This window comes from Scylla paramamosain, chromosome 16 (assembly GCF_035594125.1).
Source record: "Scylla paramamosain isolate STU-SP2022 chromosome 16, ASM3559412v1, whole genome shotgun sequence".
Lineage (NCBI taxonomy): Eukaryota > Metazoa > Arthropoda > Malacostraca > Decapoda > Portunidae > Scylla > Scylla paramamosain.
Window position 1 is genome coordinate 2453579 of NC_087166.1, and position 12833 is coordinate 2466411.

Genomic DNA, 12833 nt, shown 5'->3' on the forward strand with positions numbered 1-12833 from the left:
GCCAAGGGAGAGGGAGGGTGAAGTCCCGTCCCCTGGAGGCATACGGCACCTCATGTCATCAGCTCGTCAGCCAATCGGAGACCCTCGCTGAAACGCGTCACGTGGCATGGCGCGTCCGAGGGGTATTAGTTTCCCACTTTAGATTACCGTCTCCACAAAGTAATCTGCCCAATAATGCCACCATCCATAAAACACATGACCTTACTGACACCTCTGCTCCACCCACTCCGTCCCTCGTCGCCACCTCTCCCTCCACTCTACCGCGCCTCTCACACTCACAGCCGCCAGCAAGATCTACTCGTAAAGTGGACATCAATCAAGTCAGCATGTGGCGATCATAACCTGTCAGCTTGTGCTAAACTTTACCGCAGAGGACGTCTCGCATCTCAACAGTCACAGGCCGCCTCGTGGGGTACATGAGGCACGTTCAGAGGGCGTGTACATAAGGAGGCGTGTACATACAGAAGGAAAGAGGGGACAGGGAGGGGACGTGGCTGGTGTACACAATCGGGCGAATGGTATTGTGCTCTGTAATCCTTTCTTTATCCTCCTTTGTTGGCCAAGTTGCCCTTTTTTTTATATACGGCTGCCATTTTCCCCTTTTTTACAATCGATCCCATTTTATTGCTTTTTTTTTCATTCAAGCTCAACCGATGGCATTTTTTTCACTGTCACTGTGATTACATGAACTAACAGAAGCATAAGAACAAGTATTAAAAAAAAAAAAAATCACAAACCAAAAAATCGTATGTGTAAAAATAATCGCAAAAATCCTCAATTACGAAAAAAAATATTAAAGACTATACACCAAAAAAACGAAATTCCCCAACCTTATCCGTAAACACTAAATAAATTGTAAAAAAAAAAAAAAAAGCTCCGGCGGTTAACAGGGTAGTTTAGTTGCGGTTGGGGGGCGGTCGGGGCGTGAGGGAACCGTGGCACCCGAGGCAATGGCGGTCTAATGAAGTTATTCGATCTGCGGTAACATTCACACTAGTTGTTACCAGCCGCCCTCCCTCCCTCCATCATTGTCACTCCACTCCTCAGGCTTGATCCGGTGTGATTGTGGTGGCGAGAAGTTGTGGTGGAGGATGTGGTTGTGTTTAATGGTAGCGGTGGTGAAAGTGGTTGAGAGTTAAGGAGGTGGTGGTGAGAAGGTGATATTTATGGCTACTTTTTTGCGTCGTCACTATTTTCACTGATGATATAGTTAGCACTCCCACTTATGAACACTTACCATGCTCACGAGTACCTCCTCAAGCTTCATGTCACTCGCCTGTCACTCACGTGTCACTCACTGCCACTTTACGAGCCCCGCGTTTGATGGACGGCGACAGTGACCCACGACTTCACTCAACAAAACATACGAGAGTTCCACGTATACTTTTTACCCCTTTTTTCCTTCAGAGTAACATAAAAAAAACAACCCTTTTCATCATTTCACTTCGAACACGTCCACCATCACTTAGGTTCATGAGCGACCGAGCGTTTCACCAGAACTCGAGTGATACTTCTTGATCCCCACCACTCTCACGCGACACTAGCGAGGGAGGGAGGGAGGAGCCTGCTGCTGGGGAGGGGAGGTCACTCGACACGCTGGGGGAAGCCAAAACTCTAGTGGTCACGACGGGGGAGACGATTCTTTTATTCTCTTCCCTCGTCAGCATGGTCGGTCGTCGGTCGGTCGGTCAGACGGTTCGGGTTTGCGCGGGCTTCCCTCACTCACTATTGCCAATCACGAGAGAACCACAACTCGCTTCGCACATTGCTATATCTCCCTTATCTCCCAATGACATCCAATCCCTTTACTAAAATAGCCAAAACTAGACTAGACAGAGCCAGATATCACAAAAAAGACATCAATATATACTTCTACACAGTTCTGAATCGATGGCGAAATATCAAACTGAACACGGGATCTGGCAGCACTGTCCCCAGCTGGGCCGATGACACATGGGGGATTTTAGTCCTTCTCGCCCCTCAAAAAACTCTAATCCTCGAGAAGTCCGAAGCCCCACGAAGACAATACACGAGGCTCATCATCTGATTGGTTCAGTGTCGCATCTGATGAAGCGACGCGGGTTCCGATGCCGCCTATAAGTGAGGAGCGCAGGAGGATGTGAGTGAAGGATACAAGGATAAGGAGTGAGGGATTAATGAATAGAAGGACGGGCGTGTGGGGTGGATAGGGATGTGAAGTGGAGGATATGGGGTGGAGGAAGGAAGACAAGAAGGATACCTGGAGTGAAGGCTGGTGTGGATTGTGTCTGAAGCGAAGGAAGAAGAAACAAATGAATGGAAGGAGACTAAACCACAAACCGCTTCCACTTTTAACTACCCTCATTGTCTATGCTTGTCTTTACTCGCCTCTTTAAGTGATTTCATTTGTCCTCTTGGGAAGAACTCAAGTCATTTCAATTCTAAACTTTTTCCTGAGTTTCCTGTCCTTTCTCCTCCCTTCTGTTATTTACAAAGCAGGGAAGTAATTTCTCTCATACATCTTCCCTTTGACTTTTTACCCATTTCCTGAAGCTAAATTGAAATGTCCTTTATTTGCCCGGACGTTCTATTTTTTTTCTTTTGCTCACCCCTCTCAAACTTTTCCTTCTTGATTCAATTATTCTTTCATTCCTGAGTGTCGCTTTTCCCTTCTCTAACATCTACCCTCCTGCTCGTCTTCCTCTTCCTCCTCCTTCTGCTGCTGTTACAACGCCGCCTCTCTTTCCTCCCCACTCGGGCGTGAGAAGCAGGGATCAGGCTGTTACCCGTGGCCATTTTCGTCATCGACATCACCACCGTTATCGTAAACTTGGCGGCCGGGAGTGTCACGTGCCACGGGGGGAGGTCGAGGAAAGGCGAGGGCAGTGGGAGGAAACGGGAGAGAAAAGGGAAACTCTGATGCGAGGGGAGGAGAGGGGAAAGAGGGAAATGTGAGAAGTAAGGGGAGGGAACAAGGCAAATGGCACAGGAATAAATAATGCAAGGGGACAAACATGAAAATACTGCAATAAAATCACGAAAACACGACATCCCAATTAGATAAATATACGAATAAATGCCTGGAAAAAAAAAAATGTATTGTACCCCAAAAAAATCTAGAACTAGTATTTGAAGCTAAAGGTTAACTAAATATTTCGCAGGATGCAGTGGTGACCCTCTTAGGGGGATGAGAGAGGCCAATGGGGGGGGAGAAGGCTATCACGAGGGTCTGGAGGGATCGGAACTGAGAGGCTGTCGCACGTGATAAAGAAGTGGGAGGAGTAGGAGAGAATGAGGGAGAAAATGAGGGTTGGATCTGATGACAGGCCGAAGTGGTGGAGGCGGTGGTGGTGGTGGTGGTGGTAATGGTGGCGCTGGTGATGGTGTTGGTGTTGGTGATGGTGTAAAGCCAGTGTGGAAAAAATCTTTACTGATGCAAGTGGATGGGGGAATTCTATACTTAACAGAAAAAAAAAAAGTATAGGCGGATGTAATGAAAAAAAAAAGAAAAATAATAAGAATAAAGAGCAATCTTAACATAACGGTGATAATGTAAACAAAAAGAATAATAATAATAATAGTAAAGAAAGGGAGCCATGGCAGAGGAATGAAAATGGGGTGAATGAAAACAAGAGGCGATAAACGAGAAGAGAAAAAAAGGACATTACATAAACAAACAAAGGGGAGACAGTGCAAATGGAGTGGAAGAAAATAAAGTAGGGAGGGACAAATCCTGCAAAAAAAGAAAAAAAAGTAAATACGAAAAGAGGTGAATGCAAGACCGTGGAGGGAGATAAGTAAAGCTCTGAGGAATGATGGATGGAGGAGGAGGAGGAGGAGGAGGAGGAGGAGGAGGAGGAGGCAGATAGGAGAGGGTATGAAAACTTAGAAGAGGGGGATTGCGACAAAGACCAGTATTTACGGGATTGAGAGAGAGAGAGAGAGAGAGAGAGAGAGAGAGAGAGAGAGAGAGAGAGAGAGAGAGAGAGAGAGAGAGAGAGAGAGAGAGAGAGAGAGAGAGAGAGAGAGAGAGAGAGAGAGAGTAAAACGAGAAAACACCAGATTAGAAGAAGAAAGATGAGGAATCAATGAACGAATAAGACAATAATTAAGGTTCGAGGCAAATTAAACATAATGAATGAGAGAAAAAAAAAATACTAATGATCAACGTGTGACAAAAAGAAAACAAAAAGAAAACGTGTACTGAGGAAATCTTAAAAGTACGAGACAAACATCACGTAACGAAATGAACAGAGTTAAAAAGTTAAAAAAAAAAAAAAAATAGACGGGATGACGGTGAGAGTGAAAAAAAGTAAAAGTTGAACACAAACATATATCCAATAGCTGTGTCACAGAGCCGGACGTAGTTTGTTTATTTTAATACTCGTCGATGACCAATGATGATGAAGGACCTCCAGCAGACATGGAATCCACTGACAAATGGGAAAGAAAATAGCCTCCATATTGACCAATGAACAGCTTTACAGAGCGATTTGTTTCCAAGTCCTCCTTATGTTTGCATATTTACTTCACTGTTTTGAGAGAACACATTGCCCCCAGTGCCATTTTTTAAAACCTTTTGTCTAATAATAGCAATATCAAATCATGCGAGTTATTTATTCTGCATTATTTCACAAAACAAATATAACATATGACGGTAAAACGTTGAACTAATCAGTCCCCCTTTTGTTGTCAGTGTTCCCTTAAAAAAAACATGCTCTAAATGTGCGCATATCATTTCATCAAGCTTGAGAATGAGCCACAGAAATTAAAGTGTTAAGTATGTTTAAAAATAAATGAATTCTCCTGGAATCAATACGATTCTTCCTTATCATTAAATTGTGTTTAGGTCGTTTTATCTTTTTTTTTTCATTCTTGCTAGACGATTATGTTTCCCGTGAAGTCGTTTTCCTTTCTTTCTATTTCCTCCTCCTCCTCCTCCTCCTCCTCTACACCTTCTCTTATCTTTCTTTAGGAACCTTCACGTCTCCTCCACACTAACAACCTGACGGAAATTCTCCTTGCCTCACCTCCGTCTCTTAACTCCAGTCTTCCTACTCATCCTCCCTTTTCGTCCTCGACTATTTCTTCCCTGTCTCCTCTCTTCTTCCAGAAAACTTCTCACGCTCCTCCACCTGACGGAAATGCTGCCTGTCCATTCTTCCCCGCCTCCCTTCCCTCCTTGCCGCCCTTCCCAGCCATTCGTATGCTAATGGTCTAATCGCGTCGAGATTATACGGGAGTGAAATCTTATTTTAAGAGACAATACTTCCAGCCGCCGTCTCATCTGCCACTGGTATAATTTTTTTTTGTTAATCGCATCGTTTACAAGACGATAATGTGTGGGCAGGAAGTGCCTGATGGACTTGCGTGGTAGTGAAGGTGTTTTTCAATTAAAGTATATTATAAATTGTGTACTACTTGCTACCCTTGCAATATGGAAAGGACTTTTCGCATATAAATGAAGGGGCTCGGAGCATGTCATGAATTTCACATTTTCATATCATACATGAGCGAAATAACTTAATACATTGACGCTGAACTGACACTGAGGATTCCCCCCAACTTCGTGCTACAGACATCTGAACTTGCAGTCCTCCATTCATATCCTTGGCACACAATCTTCTACTTTTATATTGTGAGTTTACTTGCCCATGTAAACCAGCCTCATAAACACATCTCTCCCCACAACCTACCCAACCCTGCACCTCTACCGGTACTACCCGCCCTTGGCCTGCGGATCTTTACCTCTGAGTCGCCGTACCCCCGACAGTGGCTCAATGACGAATGCAATTTATCTTGTCTCAGAAACCGATTGTCGCCCCCAACACGAACATAAGGCGGCCAACGCACTCTTGTCGGCCTCCTTCCTCCCCCAGCCAGTGAGAGGGACGCCCAGCCAACCTCTGACCCCTCACGACTCGCCCCTCACACCTCCATTTGGTCACCCCTCTCCCTTTCCTCTCAGTGCTCTCCAATTCGGACATAAATTTTGGGTTAGCGTCACGTTACGTTCTACTTTATTGGATATATTTGTAACTGATGGATTTGTGGCGTCTCCAAACATTTTCTGGATTAAGTTTGCGGTGATGCAAAACTTCTGTCCTTTAGTTTATAAACACAACACTGCACTTACGTACATACAGTGCTAATATATGGCCTTATTTCAGCATGCAGCAATTCATCTTTCTTCTTTCTATTCACCTGTACCTGCCTTCCTTGGTTCTCTAACCCGTCGCTCCCTTCACCGTGCACCAGACACACGCAGGCTCCCACACACCTCCGGCCTGTCTTTGTCACCTTTACCGCCGCGACTAAACAGTTCCAATGAGCACCACCACCATCACCGTGCACCATCACCACCACCAACACCCACCACAGCCACCCCCTGCTGTCACACCCGGACCTCCCATGTGCCTAGAGAAAATAACAATAACGTCAGCAAACAGAGGATTGTTTGCTTAAGGAAGAACGTGGATGAACGAGCCACCATCTGAACGTTGCCGGCCTTCACTCCCTGCGTTCCGGACTTACATGGAAGGTCCAGTCTTTGCCAGGAGCGTTCCAGCAGTCAGTGTTCTTGCTACCCTTGTTATGTACTCCTAGATACGACTTCTTCCAATAGATAATAAAAATTGAGACATATTATTATTATTATTATTATTATTATTATTATTATTATTATTATTATTATTATTATTATTATTATCATTATCATAATTATTGTCTTCAGTCTGATTGCCCTTTCATGTTCTTTCCCTCATTCAATTGGAAAGTTTTGTGAAGAAAATGGGGAAGGAAATGCACCGATCAATTTCTTATTTGAAAAGATGAAATGGTCAGTGTGAAGTAGGTCATGTCCCTCTTCATTTACTTTCCTCCTCCTCTCTATCACTTTTTTTTTTTTCCTTCCTGCCCCCCCCTCCCCCCTCCCCCCCCCCCCCCCTCTCTCTCTCTCTCTCTCCTCTCTCTCTCTCTCTCTCTCTCTCTCTCTCTCTCTCTCTCTCTCTCTCTCTCTCTCTCTCTTTCTCTCTGTTCCTGAAGTGAACAAAACTTCGTACTTTGCACTTTACTATGAAGATGATTTTAACTTGCGAAAATAATAAAACTTGTTATATATCTAAAAATAACCAGACGCTTCCTTGAGCAGACATGATATACACACAAAGACGGAAAGTGACAAAAGATACATCATGTTTATCATTGATGCGTCGTACAATGAAATAGTTAAGCGTCTAGATCGGCTAATCTGTAACTGTCAGGAGCCATCAAAAGGCCTTATGAATCGATCTTACAAGGGAAGGACATGGAACTGAAAGGAGGAGGAGGAGGAGGAGGAGGAGGAGGAGGAGGAGGAGGAGGAGGAGGAGGAGGAGGAGGAGGCAGAAAATAAAACAGCGAAGAGAAGGAAGAACATGAAACTGAAAAAAAGAGAAAAACAACAACAGCGAGAAGATAAATAAAAAAAAAAAAATATATATATATATAAAGAAAACGCAAAAAGCAAAGAGGAAAATGGTGTTATAAGTTAATGAAAAGGGTTGAGGGGAGAGGAAAGCCATTAGAAAAAGGTGTTCCAGGTGGGTTAAGGTGAATTAGGAGGGCAGTGAGGGGACGTCAGGAGGGGAGGAGGAATTGCTGGCTGGCTGTAGGGGCGTCTGTTGACATTAAGTGGAGGGAATGTATGAGCACACAGGTTATTATGGTGTCATGAGGGCGAGGGTGGTAGATGAAGGCTATAAAGTCCACGTCATATTAAGGGTGCGATTTTCTCCTTCACAAGCCTGCTGACCATCGATGGTATTGAAAATAAATTAGTTATACCACATGGGTGATCCCTCAAGTACGTGACAATCCAGGAAGTCAGTGAATTAGGAAAATGAGAAGAATCTTTCACGTGTCGCGCAGGGAAGGCAGGTTCGGGAGGCGTGGCTTTAGTTAATCAAAACATGAAAGGACTGAGTGCCCCGTCTTTAGCAATCCGTCTGAATCTGACTAACAATATAAGACTTTTTTATACCAGTGGAAAAAAAAAAAAAACACTGTCTTGATTTACCCACACACGAAAATAATAATAGAAAACAAAATACTTAAATTTCCTAGAATGCTCTAGTTCTTCTGTTGTTTTTATTACTATTGCTATTTCTTAGCAAACTGATTGACTAGCTGACAGACAATGGCACCGTAACGATTCCACAAAGCGCCTTTCTGAGTAGTAGCAAACTTTCTCTAAGTAGGAAGGTGGGGAAGACCTAAAACTGGGTAAGGAAAACAACACATATCGACCACGAGAGCAAACAGCACAGCCTTACCTGCAACACCAATCACACAAGAATAGTAATAAGAGTGAATTCCTGAGTAAGCTCCCTTCCCTTTGTTCAGCCAAGACCCATACATGCCAACAGACAGACACTCGACAAATGCAGGCAAAAAAAACGAAAAAAAAAAAAATGTTCATTCCCTTTAAAAAATATATATTAGAAAACCAAATAACAATGAAGAGACAAAGGGAAAAATAATATTCACATGAAGGTAACATGTTTAAACTTACCTTTCTGACGTCACAGAACACCACCACGCCCACCACTACTACCATTACAACCCGTCACCACTACCGCACCACCACCACCACCACCACCACCGACTCCCGCCACCACAACACAGCGAGCGCCGCGTCCCTCACCAAGGTTTAACGCGCAAACAGACCATCAAGGGAAAAAAACAGGTGGTGTAGTGGCTGCCTGCGTTCGCATGACCGACCACTTGCTTCTCACACTGTATCACCGGCTCGACTAACCTCATCAGCTAAAAACTGTGTCGGGAAGCGAAAAAAGAAAACTCCACAGCCCTATCAGTTCTGGCGAGTACCTAAACCCAATTTGTCAAGAGCAATGAGACCCAACACGGTAGTGAAAAAAATATAAGTGGCACTTAAAAATAGATGTGGTGAAGAGGTAAGAGAGGTGACTACTCTGTGTGTGTGTATGTGTGTGTGTGTGTGTGTGTTTAGGACCCGGGTTGGCACTCCCATGGCACTCGAGTCGCATTGATCCTGGGATGCCACTTGTTACTTACTCCAATTGTGGGGAGTAGTGTTGAATGGAGGACTGGGGTGAGGAGGGGCAGGGGTGCATGGAGAAAGAGGTGAGTGGTGTTTCAGTCTCTCTTGTTTTGTTATGTGCGTGTTTATTTGTCTCTCAGTCTGTCTACGTGTTTGCTCATCTATTTGTCTGCCTGTCTGTTGATTTGTCTTACTGTATTTCGTTCTGCTTTTGCCTGTTTTCGTTGCCTCGTTTTTCTTCGTTTGTTCTCTATGTACGTGTTTATAAGAAAGTTTATCTGCCTGTTTTTGTGGTCGCATTTCTGAGATGTTCCGTTAGTCTGTCTTCCATTTATAAAAAGGAAATAAAAAAATAAAAATATAAATTAATTCATTCATTCCTAAATAAAATCAAACTAACTAACACCAACGCAAGGAAAAGGAACAAAAATTTCCCCTTTAGTAGAGTCTGCAGTAACCGTCCTCAACACCCGAGCGACTTTCCCCCACAACTCTCACGGTAAGGAAGAGAGCACTGTTGCCTGCCCGCCTCCTTTCCTCCCCCCTTCCTTCCTCCTCCTAACTCAGCAGGGCCGCGGGAGGGAAAGGTTAAGAAAGGTACATGATTCTGCTCCTGAAAGCCACATGCGCCTTCGTGCTCACGGAAAGGAATTACGTGGTATTTTCTTAACTTAATTCAAAGAAAATAACACCCTTGGTTAACTCTTAAATTTATAGTGATTTTTCATACCCAGAAGAATACCTGTTAATAAAATCATGTCCCAAAATTATAAATAAAAAAAAAAAACGTACAAAAGCTACTGTTATCAGGTTCCTCTCTGTATCTTTTTCTCAATAATCTGAGAGTTCCCAGAGCGACCGCGAGCTGCCGCCGTAATCTAATAACCGTCCGCGATGGTCTCTTGATATTCGCATTACCATAACAATGCCGTCCCGGGGCCGTTCATCTTCCCTATTCCAGAAAAAAAGGGAGTGTGAGAGAGCGACTGTACAAAAGACTATAACAAATCTACCGTTCATTATGTGGCCACAATTGTCTTGGTTGTCGTAATCTTTATTTTTTAGCTTTTATTTTTTTCTCTCTTTTCTTTTTCTTCCCTTACTGAAAGTCATTCGTCAGCCGGGTATTTAACATGTCAGGTGGCGAGGCGCTTCTGACTTGTGCACGTGATAAAACTATTTAATTCATCATGCATATTATAAGTCAGATATTTCACTTCCGTCTTATTTTAAAAGACTTTTCATATCATGCATTCATGTGAATTTTTTTTCATTATACATATTTTAGCCACTGTTATTGTGAATAAAATGCTAATTGTAACTGTGAATGAAACGCCAATTACCATTATAGTTTTCATTATATTTTTTTGTGCTTCACAATTCCCAGCAGTGCTAAACTAACACCGTACCTGAGATTGGGACAGGATAGCACCAAACCGTAGTCTGGATTCAGGGGTATCTGTCGAAGGCTTCGGGAAATGGCTGTAGTGGGGAGGGGGAGGGAGAAGGTGTCACGACGTGCTCATAAACAAGCTTTAATGAGACAAGAACACGGTTACGGAGACTGGTCGGAAATGTGCCTCGCTGCTAACACGACAACCTGCCTTTTGTTCAAGCCCGAATGCCTCACCTCGCCCACCCCCCACCACTCCCTCTCCTCGCCACCACCGCGGCATGATGACACATTAAAATTTATATTCTTAGTTAATCATACGGAAAACTGTCATCGTCAGTACTGAACCGTTAAAACCAACAAATAAACTAACATTTCGCATAATACTCTTCTCACTGAATTACTTTTTACTTCGCTACATTCAATCGAAAATCGAATCACAGAGAAAATATACTACAACTAAATTTCAAAAGTTTTAACGTGATTTTAATTTAACAAATAACAATCACCGTCCCGCCGGAACTCCACTCACCCCATAGCAGTCCACTCCTCCTTCAGCGTCTCCCCTACAAGACTCCACCTCCTGCACCAGCCACATGGCACTCACGGCTCACACCTTAACACTGGGGGCGGCGGGAGTCACGGTGCCAGGCCTACCATCGGACTCCCCTCCGCTCCCCTTCCCTCGCCATGACTCTACCTATCATCACGGCACAACCAACACACCGCCTTCTGTTTCCCCCCCGTCTCACTTCAACATATCTACAATCTTAAACAACAATACTTCCTGAACGAGAGCATATTGTATTCTAAAGGAAGTTCTAGGCCATTGACTTGTATGGGAAGCTTTGGTAGCGTTGTAAACCATTAAGAAAAATAGATGAAATAGCTTAGTTGATAAATAGTTTCCCAGGAACCAAACACGACCCCTAACTTGTCTGCCCGTCCTGTATACACTGCCGCAACACTTCCTTCTCCCTACAGGGCCTGGCAAGCTCTTCAACTCTCTCGTTAACAGTTTTATCTATTTACTTACACCTTTCCCACCCTCCAAACGAAAAAAAGCCAGTGACAAATTACCTGGTCATGTTCCCTGCTCATTACTAAACCAGATTCTCAAACACACCTTAATTATCCCAGAACCTCGAGACATGAGTAACATACGTAACGATTGAGTGATGAGTTCGTATATTGACTGGCGGCGTCATACCTATAATTATGTAAAGCCAAACACCTTAAGGGGGGTTCCGTACGACACAGACACAAAACACAGAGACACACAGATGAGTTGGCGAACTGAGGAAAGTCTACTCACCGTCATCACGCCCTCGAACATTGTGAAGCCTTGGGAGGAGAAGAATCTATTATTTATGGTAACCTGTACATTCTTTGATACTTAATGTTAAAACCGACGGCCTTACTTTTATAAAACATGTTATTACACCTCATGTTAATAGCATAATATACACGTATGCGTTGTGTTGTTTTTTCCTCTTCCTCATTAACTTTCTCAGCCGCTCGACACTAATGACGTGAGAAGTCCCACGCAACGGAGTTATATAAGGAATAATTGTTTTTAACGCGTGGGAGAGGGAGGGAGTGGTGGAAGGCGTGGGAGACGAGGAAGGTGTGGCCACTAGCCTCACACACCTGGCTAGCCATGAATTAAGCGCCACGCTGTTTTGCTACTATTTTACGCTATTATTACGATAAAAGAGAGATCGTTGATATACAATGCGTGGTTATTCTCGTCTTCACCTCTAAACTCTCCCTGATCAGTTGTGTTTTTTGCCAGCATATCTAAAGTAAACATCGTGCTTAACTTCCTGTTCGTCTCACTTCAAAGCTTCCCTTTCCTCCACTATCAGTAAAATCAACAACGTGACGCGCCTCCGTAACACAGTAGCAACAACTTCACGCTACACGTCTGGAGGAGTTGCCCACCTCGATCCCCGCCAAACAGCTGACGACCCGAGAAAAGTTCGCGTTTTCTTCATCAGTCGGAACTTGTTATTTTAATATTCTGAGGCCCACTCTCCATTACACCGTCGACCTCGCGCGGCTGCCTCGCATACTGGTTCATTTTGAGAGGAACTGGACCGGCAACATCACAAAATGGGAACTCACCGTTGGAGAAAAACCGTTCTTGTTCCCTCCTCGGCTTACCCTCCCTTCTCCCTCCTTTCCTCCTTCTTTCCTTCTTCCTTCCCTCCCTCCCTCCCTCCCTCAACACCCCTGCATCAACCCCTCCCTTCTCTCCGCTCGTCAAAAGCTCCCAATGTTAGAGTTTGGAACGACCCCTGAGTGTGAAATGAGAATGGCCCTCAGAAATTTAACCGTAAGTGTGTGTGTGTGCGTGTGTGTGCGTGTGTGTGTGTGTGTGTGTGTGTGTGTGTGTGT

The 12833-nt window shown here is 44.1% G+C and overlaps 1 protein-coding gene across 4 annotated transcripts in view; it reads right to left on the reverse strand.

Moving 5' to 3' along the window:
- Positions 1-12833, reverse strand: part of LOC135107891 (homeobox protein Hox-B7-like) — a 68053-nt gene that overhangs the window by 43637 nt on the left and 11583 nt on the right. For 2 of the 4 annotated variants that reach the window (XM_064018259.1, XM_064018260.1), the window contains exon 1: positions 1238-1578. The exons of 1 other annotated variant lie outside the window; for it this stretch is intronic. In XM_064018259.1, coding sequence (XP_063874329.1) covers positions 1238-1267 — 30 coding nt within the window. In that variant the 5' untranslated portion in view covers positions 1268-1578. Of the gene's footprint in view, positions 1-1237; positions 1579-11748; positions 11783-12833 lie in introns of those variants that run through there. One more of the 4 variants, XM_064018256.1, reaches the window with a different exon arrangement.